Consider the following 21,434-nt stretch of genomic DNA (forward strand, 5'->3'; position numbering starts at 1 on the left):
AGAGCGAGTGGTTCACGTCACAACTTGTCAGAAGGAAGGGTCTTCTTGGAGGGTCTTCCACCCAACTGCCACTCAGCCGCTTCCGCCTGTGCGGAGGCTCACTAGGCCTTTCACTGAGGAGCTGCTCACTCTTCTGTGACGAGGACAGTGTCATCCTGAGGAAGGGACAGCTATCACTACAGCTCTCGGACGTTCTAGTCTTTCTACAACAAGAGGGACAATCGTTTCCTCTTTCAGGAACTGGCTGTTTGCTCCTGGTGAAAAGATGCCACAACAATGCCCAGTGTGCAAACGCTGGAGCCAACTCAGTAAGATGTCTAGTTTTATTCATGATGAGTGAAAACTCTGATTCCCAGATGAAGCTGAATTGTAAGTCACCGTATCCTGGAGTTTTGCATTTTATGGGAACTGCCATAGGGATGCTAATTTTTATTTTTGCCAAATAAGGGCACTAATAAAATCGATCTTGTATTCTGTCATTAAAAAAAAAAACCCAAAGCCTCTGATTGCTGCATAAAAGGATATTACTAAATCGAATATATGTAGCTTTGTGATACTTATTTTTCTCAGGTCACTGAGGCTGGATGAAAACTGGCCCAGGAACTGCTTCTGGTCACTGGTCTTGTGCTTGGGAACCACTATTCTATGAAATTCGTCCATTTAATTGAAGTATCCTCGAAGGTCCTCTTTCAGTTCAAAAGCTTTGGTACCGCATCCCCCTCCTGCCCCCTCTGCTAATGCGTATCTTCACAATATGTTTGAACAACTGCTTGTCCTGTATTGTCCTCTAGAGGTTTCATACATGGCTATCTTGTCTCTTCCAACCAGACTGTAATGCTAGGTAAATAGAAGGTACTAATTATTTGAATTTATTTCAATAATACACACTGGTGAACTATTTAGAGGACAGCAGGCTATTTACACGTGTGTGTGTGCATGTGCGTGTGCGTGTGCGTGTGTGTGTGTGTGTGTGTGTGTGTGTGTGTGTTTGGAGGTTGGAGGGAATCTTCAGTTTACATAGGTACGTAAATAAAAGGTGCATGTTTTTGAAGGATTAAAGGAGCTTTGTAAAATAAGAAAACAAGCCTTTAGAGTTAAAATCTCCATCTTCATTTCCTAATGAGCTTGGAGAGATTAACTACCTATTGAATAGACATGACTCTGCATCTGAAACACCTTTAATGTCTCTCATCATTTTTGATGATTTAGTAACGACAGCAGGGGTAGCAGGTAGTTGAGGTTCTCCCAGAAAAATCAGAATTGTTTTTCATTTTAATATATTTTTTTATTTAAAATATCATGAAACGTACCTTAGAGTGACAGTTGAACTTCAATATTTATGACTTTCTGATTGCCCTAGCAGTTTAGAAAAAAACTGAAAATGAGCCCTCAAGTAAAATTTAAGTGGAAAAGATTAAAATTCAGAAGTATGGACTTTTTTTTTTCATTTGAAGGCACACTCACTTTTTGCTGGAAATTTTATGTGCCAGCCCTAGCTTTCCTATATTTGACAGTCCTTGAAAAAGTACTTCATTTCTTTCTTGAAAATATATGAGCAGTTTTATTTTTTTGAAAACACACCCTGTGGATCAGCACAACTTTCCCTTCCAGTTTGAACACTCTAATTTTGACTACAAACGAAGCACTTACTCCATCCATCCTGCAAATGAATGATGCAGATTGGGGCACAAGCTGGGAGCATATGAGTGAGTGAGAGGGACAAGTGACAACATCATTATCTTTGGGGTAGTTTCACCTGCTATGATTTATGATACTCACATGGCTGATTTGTGATATGTGCCCAAAGCTATACCTTTTAGTGAATTCTTGTTGTTTTCCTGAATGAATTTGGAGATTCATATGTGTTAAGTCTTATGACAAAATTAAATCATATGTCCTTATCTAAGATACAGCTCTGTAATTGCTTTGTGATTTTGTGATTTTTTTTCAAATAGCATATTTTTATAGCTACTTAATGGAGTACTTTATTACACTTTTGAGGAGGGAGTAATAATATGACCATTTCCCTTCAAGGTGTATGTGATGCTGGGGCACCTGGGTGGCTCAGTCAGTTGACCGTCCAACTGTGGCTCAGGTCATGATCTCACAGTTCGTGAGTTCAAGCCCCACATCAGGCTCACTGCTGTCAGTGCAGAGTCTGCTTCAGATCCTCTGTCTTCCTCTCTCTGCAGCCTCCCCTGCTTGCACTCTCTCAAAAATAAATAAAACATTAAAAAAAAGGTGTATGTGATGTAACCTCATTACTATGAACTCAAACTGTTATAAAAAAAGATTGTGGCTGTGGCTTAAGAAAATGCATACAGTTGACAATCTCAGAAATGGAATAAGAATCAATTCTCTTTCCTCAAGAAGATTCACTACAAATGAAAATTTGGGGCGCCTGGGTGGCTCAGTTGGCTAGGCTTCTGACTTCAGCTCAGGTCATGATCTCACAGTTCATGAGTTCAAGCCTCGTGTTGGGCTCTGTGCTGACAGCTCAGAGCATGGAGCCTGCTTCAGATTCTGTGTCTCCCTCTATCTGCCCCTCCTCAACTCGCATTCTGTCTCTCAAAAATGAATAAACGTTAACAAAATTTTTTTAAAGAAAAAATTTTGTACTTCTTTGTTAAGTTCTAGTAAGACATGCCTGTAGCATTTTCTAGTTTTTTTTCTTATTAATTAGTCCTGTCAACAAATATTTGTTGAGTGCCTGCCAAGTCTTGTTCTAGGTGCTGGGAGTGTAGTAGCAAATAGCACAGAAGAAACTCTGCCTTGGTGGGATTGATATTCTAATGAAACCTGATGAACTGGTTTATATTTTAAAGAAGCTTGTGAGTCTATTGAGCTTTATATAAAAGATCCAAATAGTTATCTATTGACACCTTAGTAGTAAAAAAACCAAATGAATAATTCAGGGTTCGATTCCTAGGAGAATACTGTGTAAAGGGACGTAGCAAAAACACATTTTTTTCTAGATTTTGCATCTCTGCAGTGGTAGATACATACTGTGGTGAATAAAACTAACCCAGCTATGAAGAAAGTAACATGGAAAACAGAGAAATTGTCAGGATTATTCAAGAAGGCATTGTGACTTTCTCCCGAATATGTATGAAAACATTCTAAAAGGCATCCTTCCATTTAGCCTATGAAAAAGGTTTTATTCAAAACAGTATTTGAAAAAGCATCTTGCAACTGGCCAAATGTGGAATTTTGAGGATGGGGTAAAATTTCAGGCAGTCTTGGCTCTAGTTGCAAATAAGAAAGCAGAGGTTGGGCAACCACCTCTCCCCATCTCGTATTTCCTCCTTTCTCCATCTGACTTATGTATCCTGTTATACTCCATGAAGGGGGACAGGGGGAGTACTGGACATCCATTCTGACGACTCAGGCTTAAACCCCCTCCTCCATCATTCATTTGAGCGTGAACAAGCCACCTTGCTAAGCCTCAGTTTTCTCATCTACAAAATAAGGATATGAATACCAATCGAAGAAGGTATAGGTGAAGGTTAAATATAATGTATGTGAAAGCGCTTAGAAGCAATTAAAAACAAGAATTAATATAATAGTTAACCCCTCCTTAAGGAATGGAAATCAAACTCTGAAGAACACAGAAACTCTATACGTACTAAAGCCTGCCAAATGGAATGGTAAGTGGTGCAGTTTTTATTTCGGTCAGTTGTTTCTAACAGACTGTGCCTGTCAGTCTGTGTCACAAATTATACGACGTAGGAGGCTGCTTGGTCTGCTGCCTACAGGAAGCCATGTAAAGCCCAACTTATTTTGATCCCCAGTTACTCACTCTTGCCAGGCTGGTCCCAGATGGAACTTTATAAGGGACATACTTTCTGTAGATATGACCAACTCTAGAACATGGGACATCAAACATTTCTCCTCCACACATCCAAACCTAAAGAGAGGAAATTTAAAAGTATAACAAAAGAGAACAGTACAATTCATATTAAAAAAAGGAATTCTTAGTAGAATTCATAAACAATCTTATAATTGCTCAAAATCTCTAAATTAATAATTTCTATTTATCATAAATAGTTAACCAAGAAAAAGACCTCACATTTTTCAAAACCTAGATTCATAAAAGTTTAGAACCACAATATGAGTTTAGTAAAGTCTAATTTCCATAGATAGCATCTTGGCATTTTTCTATTCTAGTAGAATTTGTTCACAAACATTGTGCGCGCTGACATTTAATGCTTAGACATCTTCTCATTTATATAGCTATTTGTTTTGACAATCTTGTGAAATCATTTGAAGAAATAGCATTGGAATTTAAATGCCATTTCAAAATTTTCAAACATAAAAAATGGAATTTTAAAAATAGGTGAATGAATTAAAGAATGCAGACATATCCATACTTTAAGTGACATCCACATTTTGAAACTTCCAGGAAAGCTCATCTTAAAAATCATTGTTGCATTCTATTTTCTCTTACCCTGGATCTTTTCTTAGGTACAAAAAACAATTGGTTATTGATGTGGACTCAGGAAGTACTAAACTCAAGGTATATGTTAAAATATTGTACTTATATATGGTAACAAAATTTAATGGGTTATTTTTTATCATGAATATTCACTTAGTCACACACTTAATCACAGTTTCATGTAACAGTGTACTTAACCATTAAAGGACAAATTATGACAATAAAAATCCAGGCTTAATATATGCTAGACTTTTAGCTATTTTCATTTCGAGAAAAAGATTAAAAAGACTTAGATACTATAATGGTTAATTTAATATGTCACTTGGTTGCACCACAGTGCCCAGATATTTGGTCAAACATTATTCTGGATGTTTCTATGGAGGTGTTTTTTTGTTGTTATTGTTGTTTTTTTGTTTTTTTTTGGGGGGGGATGAGATTAACATTTAAATTGGACTTTGAGTAAAGCATTATATCTTCTGTAATGTAGCTTATCCAAGGAATTGAAGACCCTCATGGAACCAAGACTGACCTCCCCCTAGCAAGAAGGAATTCTGCTAGCTGACTGCTTGTGGACTTGAACTGCAGCTCTTCCTTGGATCTTCAGTCTGCCAGTCTACCTTGCAGGTTTTGGACTTACCATGCCTCCTCAATCCCATGAACCAGTTCTGTAAAATAAATCTCTCTCTCTTAATATATCCATATGCTGTTGGTTCCGTTTCTCTGGAGCACCCTGACTAATACAGATACACAGCCTGTCTTAAAGTGTAATATTGAAAGAGAGAAAGAAAGCTGTTTATGTCTTAGCTTACATTTGCTTCCAACTTCTTTCACTAAAAAGAATGACACCCCAAGCAAGACTAGTAAATATACAGTGATTAAGGTGATAGAAGTCCAAGGGCAAAAGCAATTCAATTACTAAAACAATACTCAGTTGCTCTAAATGAGTTCAGGACTATCCATAGTATCAATTTTAATGTAGTGGGATATTTACTCATCTTTTAAATCAAGACATCAGAAGTATGCAAAGATGATATGAAGCTGGTAGGGGTAGTGAACAGTCTAAACAATAGTACCAACATCTGGAAAGATGTGGAGAGACTGAAGCTATATTAGATTAAACATAAAAAGGGCAAACATAAGGTCTTTGTATCTAAAAATATCAACACTTCCAGAACTGGATGGAATGGAAAAAGACTAAGTAGCATAAAACATACATCACCAGCATAATATGGAGAGTTTGGGGAGGAAGGGTGTGAATCTATCTGTCTGAAGTCTTATGCTAATTTCTAGGTAAATACTTTATATTTCCTTCTGAAAAGAATTACCAAAGTGAGAAAGAGATACAAACTGTGTTTTAGAAGAAATGATGAAAAGAACTGGAGGATATGTAGTCTTGATAAGATAAAATTCAGGGAAACCCTTCTCAAATATTTGAAGATCCTAGTATTTGGAGGAGATTGCTGTAGCACCTCAAGGAGATCGGATTAATAGCATCGAGCTATAAAAAGGCAGATTTCAATGCAGTGGAAGGAAGAAGTTTCTAACAGAATGATTAAATGAGCTTCCTGCCTCACTAGATGTGTTGAAATCTGTAGTAGAAGACACTTTGGAGACAAATATGTAACTTTGGGTGGACAGTTGACCTAGCTGATATTTTAAGATAATCCTAATAATAAGAGTTAGCATTTATGAGTGTGCATTGTGCCCTTTTTTATTTAATCTTCAAAACTCAGTGACAGATTTTACTATTTCCCCCAATTAGATAGCTGTGAGAGTGGTAGTTTAGAGGCTGAGTAACTTGCCCAAACGATGTAACTGGCCATCCTGCAGAATGGAGATTTGAATGCTAGCAGTCTAACTCCAGTGTCCATATATTTGATCAATATTCCATCTATAGTCAGCAAACTTCATCTGTAAAAGTCAAAATAAATACTTTGGGCTTTTCAGGTCATATGGTTTCTCTTGGAAAAGCAACCCTAGTATGGCTAGCTATATTTCAATAAAACAGGCAAAGGACCATGGTTTGCTGACTGCCATTTTTTAAGTTACAAAGTCCTTTGGAACACTGAAATTCAGTGATTCTAAGATAGACTTTGTGGGATATTGTATTTTCCAAAACTGGACACCATACTACCTCCCACTGCACATACTCCTCTACAATGTAAACTTGGCAGCTGTCATGTATTGGTGTGATTTCAAATTCACTGTTTATGACTTAAGAAAGTTGTTTTAATCCACTTGTTTATGATAAGGAGAAAAAAAGAGGTTGTTTTAGAGGTAAATTTGTTTTGATACAAGATGGAGTAAATGGCGTCAGAATGTCATCATCTCATCTGTTCTCACTGAAAAGAGCTCAGTAGTTCAGCTGCTGAGGGGCTTCACTAGGGGCTTATGAACAATAGCATATGAAGAAGCAACAATGATAGGTGGCATTTTGACTATAAATATCGAGAGTTTGTGTGGACTGAGAGTGTCCTGTTTGGGCAAGGCAACTCTTGGCTCATTGAAAATAGCTCTCCTAAGACCTTGGGGCAAGTAGCTCCTGCCACGGTAAAGGTGACTCTTTTACCAGCAGTGGCTAAAGCCTTGCAGCAGCCCTTGAAAATCTTCTTGCCCGTCAAGACTGGCACCCTTGTCCCCCAGCAATGTGCTCTAGTAACAGGGGACCTGGCTGCTGATGTCAGTCCAAGGGTGGCTAAGCCGTCTCTCCTATAAAGGTATACTTCAACTAAATTTGGACTTTATTCCTCTCATGTCCCCTTGCCTAGAACAATAGTGTGATTAATCTGTCATTGATTTGCAGTATGCTATTTCTTCATTGACTCATTAAAAGATATTATCCTGTATTCTATTTGGCTTGTGAAGTTCCTGCAGTGAACCTGTGTTAAACAAATTGTTGGCAAAGACAGCTGAGGTCGTTACCAAGATTTTGGGATTTTTTATAGGAGTTGGTCTGCTCTAATGAACTTTTTTCCCCCTGTCTATTCTGACATCTTAGATCAAATATAGTGGATGTAGTTATCTGAGAGATTATTTCCTTTTATTATTTCTGCATTTTAAAGAGGTAATATTTGGAAGCAATATACAAAAGATGAACGGGTGGGCAATTGGAGGGCAGAGAATGTTAGACAGTCCTGTGTGTAATCAAATGTCAGTCTTTCTTGGTCAAAGGTAAACAAGTGTCAAGGCAAAGAAGTCTTTTTGCCATATTATCATCTTAGCTGGGAAATACTGATTTGTTGGCATGGGTATTTATGTATCATGAAAAAAAGGTGGCTTTATTACTCTCATCAGTTGGTGGAGGTGGCCAATCTCTCCTGTAGGACTAGGACATGGTGACAAATGAGTGTAAGTTGTAGGGACAAGGCCCAGGTAATTCTTTACATCCTCTGACGTTAATCTACTTTTTTTTTTTTTTTTGGTTCATATGGTCTTCTAGAATAGGTAGAAAGTAGGTAGAAGTAGACTAAATACATTGGGAGAGATTTTGCCAGAGTAAGAATTTCCACAATAAAAAGTGAAATAAATCATGATTACCTTCCTTTCTAAGATATGTCAAAATAACCTATTGGACACACAGAAAGGAAATTCTAACTAATTCTGTTCAGAGGGTCACTGTAATCCGGTTTTTAAAGATATCTGCAAAAGTTTTCTAACGGTGTGTAACAAATTACCACAAACGTAATGGCTGAAAACAACACTCATTTGTTATGGTCTCCCAGTTCTGTGGGTCAGAAGTCCATGTGGGCTCAGCTGGGTTCTCTGCCTGGAGTCTCACAGGGCTGAAATCTAAGTGGCTGCTGGGCTAAGCTCTTAACTGGAACCTCTGGGGAAGTATCTGCTTCCAGCTTCATTTAGACTGTTGGCAGAATTCGGTTCCTTGCAGTTGTAGGACTGGGACCCCCAGTTTCTTCCTGGCGGATGACTAGACTCTGCTGTTTTTTGCCCCATGAACTCTCCATGCCAGCGATGGTTAACCTCCGTCACATAGAATAGTCTTTACACTTTAAATCTTTCTGACTTCTTGTGCTACCAGCTGGAGAAAACTCTGGGCTTTTGAAAGGCTCATGTGAATAAGGTTAAGCCACCGGGACCATAGTTCTAAAAACTATGTGAATTGATTAGTAAACTGAATTACGTTTGCCAAATTTCTTTGCTCTGTAATGTAACATAATTGTGGGAGTAAAGCAAGGAAGAGGGTCATCTCAGAATTCCGCCTGCCACAGTCTCCAATGAATCAAAATTCATGTTTTCCATTGATCGCCTACTCTTATTTTTAAGATTCTTCCCATCAGAAATTTTTCTTTACAGTTAAGTCAAATTCAGGAAACTTCTCAGATTTTTTTTTTTCTGGATCAAGATCTGAGCTGAGATCGAGTTAGATGTTTAACTGACTGAGCCACCCAGGTGCCCCCAGATTTTCTTTTATGCTAAATTCCGTGTTAAGGCAACTATAGAATTCTAAAATGTATTTCTCCATATTGCTACTATGACCACTTACAAATATGAATCTGTCACACCTCCATTTAAAATCCTTCAGTGTTTGTTACTGCTGTTAAGGTCAAGTCACTACTTCTCCATAAAGTCTCCAAGGCCTTGCATTATTGACCCCTTGCTTATGTGTCTGTCAGTCACTCTCTCCTGTCCCTACCTCCCCCCTCCCCACACAAATAAGGAATTGAAAATAGCCCAGAGAGAGTATGTGTGGGCTGGGGGATTCCTTACACATACTCTCTGTGGGCTTAAACGAAGTTTTTTTAAATTTATTTATTTATTTTGACAGAGTGAGAGAGAAAGCGAGAGAGTGAGAACCTGTGGGAAAGGGGCAGGGAGGAGGGGGACAGAGGATCAGAGGCGGGCTCTATGCTGACTTCCGCGAGCCCAATGCGCAACTCAGGAACCGTGAGATCATGACTCTCTTGGGCTATTTTTAATTCCTTAAGAAGCACTGAGTTTCCTTCCTCAGGGCTTGCTGCCATAAATTGTTGTCTCTAAAGGAATTCTCCCCTGCCTCTTGCCCTTTCCCTTCTTTCCTATCCTTTGTCTATTTCCTATTTATTTTCCAGTTTTCAGCTTCACTGTCACTGCTGAGTCCCCAGATTTGGTTAGGACTCCCGTTTTATGCTCCTATTTCCATCCTGTACTTCCCTTTCACATAATTCATTAACTGAGTGAGTAAACAAATACATAGTGAGCATTTACCATATGCCAGTCTTGTTCACTATGTTGGAGCTATGATATGTGACCAATTCAAAATTCGGAACAGTTTCTTTCAAGTAGAGACAGTAACTGTAGTTAAAGGATTTGTGTGTTCGCATAATGGTTTGCTTAGTGTCTGTCTCCCCTCACTAGACTAATAGATCCATGACTGTTTTACTATATTACTATTTTATTATATCGCCAGCTACTGGTGAAGGGCTTAGCACATAGTAAATAATAAATATTTATTGAATAATTGAGTATGATCACCTCTATTTCCACTACACTTACACTTTTACTTATGCAGGAGCCCTAAAGCTTTTCCAATTTAGTGTTGCTCCTTACGAGCTCAGGGCCAACCTGCTTTTCATCATAAACACACCAAGTCGATTGTCTCTAATCTTAGACTTTTTTTGGTTCTACACTATGGACATCACCAAACACTTCTTCATTTTGTTCCATCTTCCAATAACAGTGCCTATTTCAGTAGAAGCAGAAGCATGCACATCCTGACATGCTAGAGAGATGTGTTTAGGTGACCGTGTGACAACATAGTTCTTTAAGAGAGCACAGCTGTGTTGGCTTTTGTCAAATTCTTTATCTGTTCTGAAAGGTGTGGTTTAAATTTTTAAAAGACACTTCCTTGTAGTATCATGTGATGATTTCTTAAACACAAACGAAAACTATGGCATTGTCATGCTTAAAGCATTTAATTCTTGGAGAAGTGTTTTAAATGTATAAATAGTGTGTCTCCCTTTGACAACATAAATATTGTAAAGCAATGTTATTTTACTCATGAATGAGCACGGAGCATTTTTTTCCATAATGTATTTCAAATGGACTGAATAATTGAATGCTTGCCTTATTTTTTAAAATCACTTTTCACTATCAGTCACAAACTGGAATTTAGACATAGAGGATGTTAAATTAAATGGAATCATACAATTATACCAGTCGTGTGAAATATGAAATCAGACTCAGTAAGAAATTGATTGTCAGGAGGATAGTAAGGGAATATTATTATCGGGTATAATATGAAACATAATATATACATGGAAGCGGTGATCTAAATTCTCAAAAAAATTTATTTGTCCATTCAATCCAAAACCTGCTATCTCTCTAATTTCTATCTATCTAATCTATCTATCTCTCTTATTTCCTACTCTTCTTCCCATGCCTCTCTCTGCTCAAGCCATTTGGCTTCTTTTCTATTCCTCCAACACGCCAGATACCCTTCTGCCTTAGGGCATTTGTACTGGCTGCTCCCTTGGTCTGAAATTGTCTTCCAGAACTCCACATGGCTAAATCCCTCCTCTCTTTCAAGTCTTAGCTTTAATCCTCTTGCCCCAAACATCCTCTTATCCTGCACCCTGAGTCTTCATCACTCCTTCTCTGTCCTACCAGCACTTACCACTTTCTAACTCAGGAGATAACTCACTTACTTATTATGTTGTTACTTGTCTGCCTCTGTCCCAAAAAGGCAAGGGTCTTTGTGTCTTTTACTGTGTGATATAGTCTAAGCACCTCAGACAATGCCTGACACATAGTTGGTGCTCTGTATTTATTGAATAAACAAATTACTGGTCTATTGGTATAAAGTGAGGTTAATTCCAGACAATTGAGCTGTTTAATGATACTCCACCATTTAGTTGCCATTAAAAAACAACAGCTGTGATCTCTAGCATACTCAAATACGAATTTCAAGGTAATAAGCTCTCTTGAGCTTATTGTCATTCACATGTAGATTATTATAAAATAAAGAAATGGCTAATGTTAAAAATACAACATATTATTTACAAATAAGTAATTCTATTTCTGGGGCTGGAAAAATCACTCTCTAATTGTACGGTAGGTCTTGGATGGGCTAAGTTTGAAAACCTTCTTAAGAGTAAATAGTCGCTGGGGCGCCTGGGTGGCGCAGTCGGTTAAGCATCCGACTTCAGCCAGGTCACGATCTCGCGGTCCGTGAGTTCGAGCCCCGCGTCAGGCTCTGGGCTGATGGCTCGGAGCCTGGAGCCTGTTTCCGATTCTGTGTCTCCCTCTCTCTCTGCACCTCCCCCGTTCATGCTCTGTCTCTCTCTGTCCCAAAAATAAATAAAAAACGTTGAAAAAAAAAATTAAAAAAAAAAAGAGTAAATAGTCGCTCACTACCATTTACCTAGGAATTAAAATATTAGTTGTTAACCTAAAAAGCTTTGGTGTGCAGATATCGAAAAACACCATGTCTGTCATTAAACTATTCTTCTGGGCTAGATGTAATAAAAACTGCATCTTTGGTTTGACTTGATTTAGGGGAGATATACCCATATGCACCATTGCTTTGCTGTATTCTTAGAAAACTTGGGCTTTGAGGTTATTCTGTGAGATCAGGAGGAAAAAAAAAGAGCAGCTTATTTCGACCTTTCTCACCCCCCCCTTTTCTATTTGTTGATCAGAATATAATAAAAGCAGAAATTGGTAAATGTATCTACAGTCTTTAATGAGGACATGGTAGTTTCTAGTCTCAGGGGAGAAGCTCTCATTTCTTGAACCATCTGCTTAGGATTTCTTCAAAGTAAGAAAAGCTCTGTCATGTCCGTATAAAAAAGATTGTACCCAAACTATTTTGCACTTAATGAGCTTTTAAGAGGCCTGGGTAGGGATAGCAGGACGTCAGAGGGTACGTTGTTCAGATCATTGCTTTGAAGATGCAGTGTTCATATTTTGCAGTCGCACGTAGCAGTCTTAAAAACAGTGATTAGGGTAGGGACCGGAGCAAAACCCCCAAGATACATCACTTATTGGTTTATTAAAACATTAAGTCTTAGAGAAGAAAGAAAAACAATTGAACATCTTAAAAGTGCTTTTGTAGGTAAAATATTATGGCTAAGGACAAAATCCCTCATTTCCCTTAATTCATTATTCTACAGCTTAGAAGGTGCATTAGAGGCAAACTGTTTGCCTTTTATCATTATTTCCATATGTCTCCTGATTTTGTCTACTGCTTAAATTTTCTGGATTCACCATCTGCTAAAAACAAATACAAGTTCTTTAAAAACTTTTAAAAATTGGCTTTCTATATTAGAACAGCAACTTTTTTCTTTTGGGGAACTGTCCAAACATGTGCTTTTCCTTGGCCATGTAGTTGGCTTGTCAATCATAATACCTTCCTAATGGCAGAGGCAGGAACATGACTGAACTGAACTTCTTCCTTGAGGTTTCATTAGACTGGAACTACCTCTCTGGTAGTGAAGCAGAAAATAAAAGCCAGAGAGAGCTTCCAGAGGCCAAGTCTGAGCGGTGGAAGCAGAGTCTGTTGGAGGGAGTAAAGCTGAGAGAGACAAAGAGGAGACCTTCAAAGAAAGGTTTCTAGCAGTATTTGAGGTCTTATTTCCAGGCCTCCCAGGGGCTCACCCATTTCCTTGGCTTTTTTGGTTTGTTTTCATGAGTGTTCTCTCCAATTTCCCCTTACCTCTAAGTTAGGCAGAGTTGGGTTTCTGTCTTCTAGTAAGGTGAAGTATCAGAAAACCCAAACCAAAACAAAACAAAGCAAAAAAAAACACCCTCTCTTTTTGAATAGTGAGAGTTTGAAAGTCTAAGAGTGTCAAGGGTGTACTTTGAAACTAGCACATTAGTCAAAAGCTACTCAGAGGAACTGTCGTTAAAACAAAAACTTTTGCAAAGCAAAAGTTCTTCTAAGCTTCAGCGTATAAGCAATTCATTTTTTTAAAGTAATATTCAGTATGAAGAAATGTCATCAAAAAAAATGTGAGCACTCTTAAAGGTTCATAGTGGTATTTGCATGTTATTTTTATCTTGGGAGAGAAATTGATACACTTTTATGATCTGGAACAGTGGAAAGAACACACACACACACACACAGGGCTTTGAATTGAGCAGGTTTTCTCCCCTTTTCTGAGTCTTCTTGTCATCTTCTATCAAGCTGGGGTCATGTGTTTACTTCACGAGGTGGTTGTAAGGACCAAGTAATTCACATAGTACCCTTATGTGGCCTATAATAGTGCTCAAGAATGGTGGTCACAAGATATACATACCATACATGATATGGCCCACCTTTATTCTTCTGGTATTTTGGGTCTCTATGGGGTGGTTGTTGTCTATACACATGCTGATCACTCTGAGAGGGGTCAGGGCATATGACAACACGCAAGTCTGTGAATGTGCGTGTGCGAGAGAGGTAGAGACTGTATTCTCAGTTGTCACTCTCACAGTTTAGAGAAGAGGAGGGAAGTTGTGGGTCAATTGATGTCGTGGACCCTGATGTAGAATATAGAAAATATTGAATATAGAAAACAAATTCTTATATCTGTACAGTCAATGTGTATATATACTTTGAGGCTGTCTATGGTATTGTTATTGAGATTTGGGGTGAAGGGCTTGAGAATCGTAAGGAGAGATTTTTTTGCCTACTTTCTACACATATGCCTTTTGAGCTGGGGGGCAAGGTGACTTGCTTTATATAGATTTACACACCAGAAGAATTGCAGTGATTACACTGTATTTCATTTTTCTTCTTAGGGAAAAATGGTGGCCAGAAAAATACAAAAACTTGAACAAAATGTCTGTATTAGAAAACAATTTCAGCAGGAAGTCAAATTGACCTTAACACAGGTACTGAATGCTGTGTAAATTGTTATATTTTGCTCACTTTACAACCATCTATAAAAGCTAAAATAAAATTAAACAGGGAATTAGGAAAATGCCATCAGACATAAAGGAAGTAACAACTGGAAGGAATTCAGACTTGCCGCTAGGCTTGTATCTAATGGACGTAAAATTTAACTTGAAAATGCTCTGTTACACCTGAGGTACCTTTTGTCGGGTAATTGAAATGAATCTCAGACTAGCGTGTGAGACATTTAACAGCTGTTTCTGTTTATCTTTGAGTTTCTGAATGAGTTTAGAGTCATTTTAATATTTTCTTTGGAAGATCAATTCTGGGCATGTTGAATTAAAATGGTTATTTTTATGTCACCTAGGCTAAATATTGTAGGAAAAAACCCCATAGGAACAACTCTAGATATTTTCTTGTGTATCTGAAGGTATAGTGTGCCATAAAAAGGCTTCTGTCACACTTTAGATATAAATTGCAACTATACTTTGAGGTACTTTGCAGGCTTGAAAGTAAGAAGAGACCTCTAATATACTGTCTCATAAAAGCAATGAGAAGGTATATAAAATATTTTAGGATCATCCTTGGCATAAAAAGGATTTCTAATGAGCACACTTTATAAGCCTGAATTTATTTCTAACAAAACCATTTGTACAAAGCATTGTCATGATAGTTTATATAGAGGTGGCTTAAGGGAAAAGGAGTGCATTTCTAAAATGAGATTGAGTTGTACCTTCTAGGGAGGCAAATAAACAATTCCAAGAGTATAAATTAAACACCCTTGGAGTTTTTTGTATTTTTAGACAACTATGGAGATAGTGAGAAATGCTTATTAATTAAAACTATAGGTTTTTTGCTGCTGGACTAGATGCTAAGTCCTGGGAACCAAGGGTATGGAGATTAACAAGCATGGGCACTGGGGGACAGAAGGACTGGCTTGGGGACAGTCACCTGGGGAGAAAAACCTTCTCTGGGGTGCTGTTGTGTCATTATTCTGTAATTTCTCCTAAGAATCTAATCAGTGAGTCATGTATACATGGAGCATTTGCTGCGAGCAGTGGCATGGTGGCGGCTGGAAGGAGACACTCAAGGCTGAAGGAGTGAGAGGAAGAGGGAAATGAACCTCCCTGCAGTCCAGACCTACGTATGGAAGGGAGGCCAAGACTGAGAACACCACTGCACGAACTGCAGATTCTCTTTGTTCAAGGGTTTTCAAGTGAACCAATGTCTTTGCTTTAGCTCAGAAATTTTGGTCTATCTGTACCTGGATTTGTCTCTAGAGTTTGTACGTAAGCAGTTCTAACATCCATGTAAATATATATTCACATATTTTTAAAAAATTTTTTACTATTTATTTTTGAGAGAGAGAGAGAAAGAGAGAGACAGAATCCGAAGCAGGCTCCAGGCTCCAAGCTGTCTCCAGGCTCCGAGCTGTCAGCACAGAGCCCGACTCAGGGCTCGAACCCACAAACCGTGAGATCATGACCTGAGCCGAAGTCGGACGCCCAACCAACTGAGCCACCCAGGCACCCCAATATATATTCACATATTAAGGCAGATTTGGATGTATTTTAAAGGTCTTTCTGACCACCCAGTCTATGCTCACCACCATACCGTTAAAGATCTGACCACCCAATCTAAACCTTCTTCACTCAGAGAGTAACAACGTGAAGGGCCTATGAAAACCCAAAGAGACCGTATATGGGTACCCAGTCAGGTATCAAGTTTAACGTGGTAGAAATGGGGGGCCTTTAAACAGTGTAACTCATCCAACCCATCCCCCCACCTAATAGTAAAAATAAAGCTGTTGCGTTTTATTTAAAGTCCACATTGGAACTAGATAATAATTAACCAGTCTCTTATTGACACTTAAGTTTTCCTCTTTTTCATCAATAAAAACAAGTTGAGATAAACATCTTTGTATGTGTGTTGTTGAATACATGTGTGAATCTCGCTGTGGGTCATGAGAATAGAAATGAAATTGGGTCAACACGGAGGCACGTTAAACATTTTGTAAGATTGTTTCTAATTGCTCCTATAGAGGGCATATAACGTTTCATTACTGTAATTGGCCGCGTTTGAGAGTGTCTCTTCCTTCACTCTGACAACGTGTTGTGTTATCAAAGTTTAGATTGTTGCCAATCTAATAGGTGAAAAAGATATCATTATAGTTTTAATTTACATTTTTTCTTGTCATAATTGAAAATGAATAACTTTTGATATTTAAGAGTCATTTGTATGTCCTTTCTGTGAGCGGTCTCAATATTTTTATTATTTGGCTTTTCAAAACTTTAATCATATTGATTTGTAGTTGATCTTTCTGTATTAAGGGTATTAGTTGCAAATAATTTTGCTCAGATTGCCATTTGTCTTTCGTGTGTTTCTTCCTTGCAGAATTTTTAAAAAGTTTATTTATTTTGAGAGAGAGAAAGAGTGTGAGTGGGGGCGGGGCAGAGAGAGAGAGAGAGAGAGAGAGAGAGAGAGAGATAATCCCAAGAAGGCTCCACACTGTTAGCACAGAGCTGGATGCGGGGCTTGAACCCACAAAGACTGTGAGATCATGACCTGAGCTGAGATCCAGAATCTGATGCTTAATTGACTGAACCACCCCGGTGCAGAATTTTTATGTGGGTGAATTAATCTTTCCTTTCATTGCTTCTAGTGGATTTTTTGTTTTTTAAAGTCACATTTAGGAGGCCTTCCCCATTCCAGTTCTTCCAGGATTTTTGTAGTTCTTACGCATTTTCATTTTTAATGCTTAAAATAATTTATCTTCTAGGGGCTCCTGGGTGGCTGAACATCCAACTTCGGCTCAGGTCATGATCTCTCAGTTCGTGAGTTTGAGGCCCTGGTCGGGATCTGTGTTGAGAGCTCAGAGCCTGGAGCCTACTTTAGATTTTGCCTGTCTCTCTCTCTGCACCTCCCCCGCTTGTGCCCTGTCTCTCTCTCAAAAATAAATAAACATTAAAAAAAAAGATTTATCTACTTGGGATCTATTTTTGTATGAAGTGTTATATAGGGATCCAATTTAATTTTTTTTTTCTCCAGAAGAGTAGTTGTCCTATACTATTTACTCAGAAATCAACCATCTTCCTCTTGATTTGAAATGTTAAGCCTATCTTATGCTAAATTCCCATATTTATCTGAATTTATTTAAATTCTGTGCCAAAGATATCTCTGTATATTCATGCAAATTTTATTATGTATTTTATTATCAGCTGTGATTAACCCTGTATCATTGTTTCTCCAGAACTTTTCTCACTATTCTGTTTATCTGTTTTGACTTATAGAGTAGAAGCACTGTGTCTAGCCACCCCCCAATAAAATTCATGTTACCACTTTTGCTGAGATTAAATTTATGAGCATGCTTGGGGAGAATTGTCTTCTTTATGAATTTCATGTATTTGAGTCTCTATATGTCTCTCAGCAGCATTATAATCTTTCTTCATCAGGACTAGGACATTTCTTGTTTATTTCTAGCTGTCTTTTTCCCTACTATTATAAATGGTATCTTCTTTTGGGGTTGTTTGTATATGTAAAGGCTACTGTTTTTTATGTATTTACACACACACACACACACACACATACACACACACCCCACATAAATATTTTACCCAGGCAACTTACTAAATTTCTCATTGTTTATAGTATTTTTCCAGTCGATTTCCCTTGCATTGTTCAGGTAGATATAGGGTAATACTATCTGCAGTTAATGAAAAATTTCACTCCTCCTTTCCAATTTTTATATTTCTTATATCATTTCTTACCTAATGGAATTGCCTGCTATCTCTAGAATAATATTAAATGATATTAAATAGTAATTTAATTCCTAGAGGTTTCTCTTTAAGCTAGCTGATGGTTTTTAAGCTGAGATACATCCATTTTACAAATATGTATTTACATTTAATCTTGCTAAGTATTAAGTATTTTGTTCAAATGTGGAGTGCAAAAGTTTGTTAAATTCCTCTATATTACCTGTGGAGATGACCATCACTCTATAAAACCAATCTGGCAATAAATTATATTTAAAAAAATGTGAAAAAAACAATGAATAGTTTATACCAAATAATTGTGACCAGCACAACTTCAAAATAAATTTCATTTTGCTACAAAGACCACAAAAATAAAATAAAACAAAATAAGAATAAATAAAACAAAACAAAATAATAAAATAAAATAAAATAAAATAGAACAAAATAAAATAAAATGCACTCAAGTTGAATTATGTTAATACATATCCCAATATTGAAACACATCCATCAAAGATACACTCATTTTGGTGTATTAATCTTTGAATAGCTATCCCATTGTGTGAGATTTTATTACTAGTTATTTATTTATTTTAATTTAATTTTTGATTTTTTAAAATTTACATCCAAATTAATTAGCATATCGTGCAACAATGATTTCAGGAGTCGATTCCTTAGTGCCCCTTACCTGTTTACCCAACCCTTCTCCCACAACCCCTCCAGTAACCCTCAGTTTGTTTTCCATATTTATGAGTTTCTTCTGTTTTTCCCCCCTCCCTGTTTTTATATTATTTTTATTTCCCTTCCATTATGTTCATCTGTTTTGTCTCTTAAAGTCCTCCTATGAGTGAAGTGATATGATTTTTGTCTTTCTCTGACTGACTAATTTCACTTGGCATAATACCCTCCAGTTCCATCCACGTAGTTGCAAATGGCAAGATTTCATTTGTTTTGATTGCTGAGTAATACTCCATTGTATATGTATACCACACCTTCTTTATCTATTATTAGTTTTTAATGTTCATATTTACAAGTAAAATATGTATATTTCTCTATCATTTTTTGCTATCTTGGTCAGAATTTGCTATCAATATTATGCTGTCAATATTATATATTAATTTAATAATGAATTGTAAAGATTTCTTTCTTTTCTAATATTGAAGAATGGTTTTTGGAAAACATTGCAGTATGCATTCTTTAAAGATTTGTAAGAAACTGATAGCATTTGGTTCTTTATGTTTTGGAGATTGCCTTTTGAAAGTTTTCTCTATTCTGTGGTCATTGGGCAGCATGATAGGCAGAATTCTGAGATGCTCCTCGCTAACCCCCCCTACCCACTTCCCCTCCCAAATCTCACACCGTGGTATACATGTCCTTTTATAATCTCCTTGCTTTGTGTGTGCTGCAAACTGTGAATATGATGGATTTCACATCTGCAATTAGGTGACGTTATGTGACAAAAGTGAAGGGATTTTGCAGATATGATTATTGTCCCACTTTAGTTGACCTTGAGTTAATCAAAAGGAGATTATCTTGGGAGGGTCAAACCTAACAGGTGAGTCCTAAAAAAGGGACTCAGCTTTTCCTGAAGAAACGGATAGGAAGATTTGAAATAGGAGAGAAATTCTACTGGTGGTTTTGAGGAAGTAGGCTACCATGTTGTGAGAGGGTCAAAGAAGGAGCCAAAAGGCAAGGACTGGAAAGTGGTATCCAGATGAAAACCAATACAGTGAGGAGTTCAGTCCCACAACCACAAAGAAATGGATTCTGCCAACAACCCGAGGGAACTTGAACACGGATCTTTTCCCAGCTGAGCCTGTGAATAAGGATAGAGCTGGCTCAAAATTTGATTTCAGACTTGTGCAATTCTTAGCAGAGGCTCAGCTAAAAGACACTGGGCTACCAACCCAGAGACTGTGAGAAAATTTTCTGTTGTTTTAAGCCACTAAGTGGCTTATAATGATTTTATTAAAAATCAATCATTTCACTCACAATCTGAAGCTTCTTTGTATAGAATTGAACAGACTAATTAATCTCTTCGAACTATTTAAATTTTTTCTAAATTCTTATTATTGTTTCTTAGTTTGCGTATTTGTGTTTTCTTTCTTTTTTCATGGCCAGTTTTTTTTTTTTTTTTTTTAATTTTTTTTTTTTCAACATTTTTTATTTATTTTTGGGACAGAGAGAGACAGAGCATGAACGGGGGAGGGGCAGAGAGAGAGGGAGACACAGAATCGGAAACAGGCTCCAGGCTCCGAGCCATCAGCCCAGAGCCTGACGCGGGGCTCGAACTCACGGACCGCGAGATCGTGACCTGGCTGAAGTCGGACGCTTAACCGACTGCGCCACCCAGGCGCCCCTTATGGCCAGTTTTTTTAAAAACCTTTTTCTAATTAATCTGTCTCTCCATCTGTGACTCCCTTAATTATTTATTTTTGGCTATAAAGAACTAGCTCTTGCACCATCAGTTTTTGGTTTTCTAAACCATTAATTTCTTTTTTAAGTTTATTAACCTTTTATCTTTATTTCCTTATGTTTATTTCATTTTTCATTTGCAAACTGTATTTTAATAGTTAACTTGCTTATGTTTATTCTTTCTTTTTATGTTGATATAAGAACTTAAGGATCTAATTTTTCTTTAAAAATTTTTTTTATTTAATTACTTTGAAAGAGATGGGGGGGGGGAGAGAGAGAGAGAGAGAGAGAGAGAGTCCTAAGCAGGCCCCACAGTGTCAGTATAGAGCCCAACTTGGGTCTCAAACCCACAAACTGTGAGATCCTGACCTAAACCAAAGTCCGAAGCTCAATTTACTGAGCCACCCAGGCTCCCCAAGGATCTAATTTTTCTTCTTATCACTGCTTTGGTTGTATCTACTATGTTTTGATACATGGTATTATAATTTCAACATTTTTCCTAATATGAGCACTAATATGAGCACCTATACCTTCCATATCATTTCACTCTATTACCTTTTAACTTTGCTGATTTTAATAACATTTTGCTCCTTTTTCTCAACTCTACCTTCCTTGCCTCTGTGTATTTTCAGCATACCCCTTCTCCTTCGTGTTGCTTTCAATAGGACCTTCATTTTGGTGATGATTTTCTCTTTCTTTTTCATTTAATCCTGACTGCTGCTATTTTTTTCCATCTCTTTCTCTTACCTTTTGTTGTTTTGCCTAATCTCATAAAGTTCAGCATCTAATATTGCTTTGCAGAGTCAATAGCTTCATTAATATTTAAAACACTTTATAACAATGTATAGCAACATTACTTTGGTAACCTGTTCTCATTGTTCCTGGTCCTTTCTTCTTCTTCATCTTTTCTTGTAGTATTTCTATGTGCTGTTTTCTTTAAAAATCATCATAACCTATCTTTGAATAGGGAGAATTCTTACCAATTAGAGTAGGTATTCACTTTATGACTTTGTGTGTGACTGAA

The 21,434-nt window shown here is 37.4% G+C and overlaps 1 protein-coding gene across 1 annotated transcript in view; it reads right to left on the bottom strand.

Annotated features, from left to right (window-relative positions):
* Positions 1 to 21,434, bottom strand: part of GALNTL6 (polypeptide N-acetylgalactosaminyltransferase like 6) — a 1,186,276-nt gene that overhangs the window by 103,406 nt on the left and 1,061,436 nt on the right. Inside the window, exon 8 of the mRNA XM_007097151.3 lies at positions 3,800 to 3,907. Coding sequence (XP_007097213.2) covers positions 3,800 to 3,907 — 108 coding nt within the window. The remainder of the gene's footprint in view (positions 1 to 3,799; positions 3,908 to 21,434) is intronic.

This window comes from Panthera tigris, chromosome B1, assembly GCF_018350195.1.
Source record: "Panthera tigris isolate Pti1 chromosome B1, P.tigris_Pti1_mat1.1, whole genome shotgun sequence".
NCBI lineage: Eukaryota > Metazoa > Chordata > Mammalia > Carnivora > Felidae > Panthera > Panthera tigris.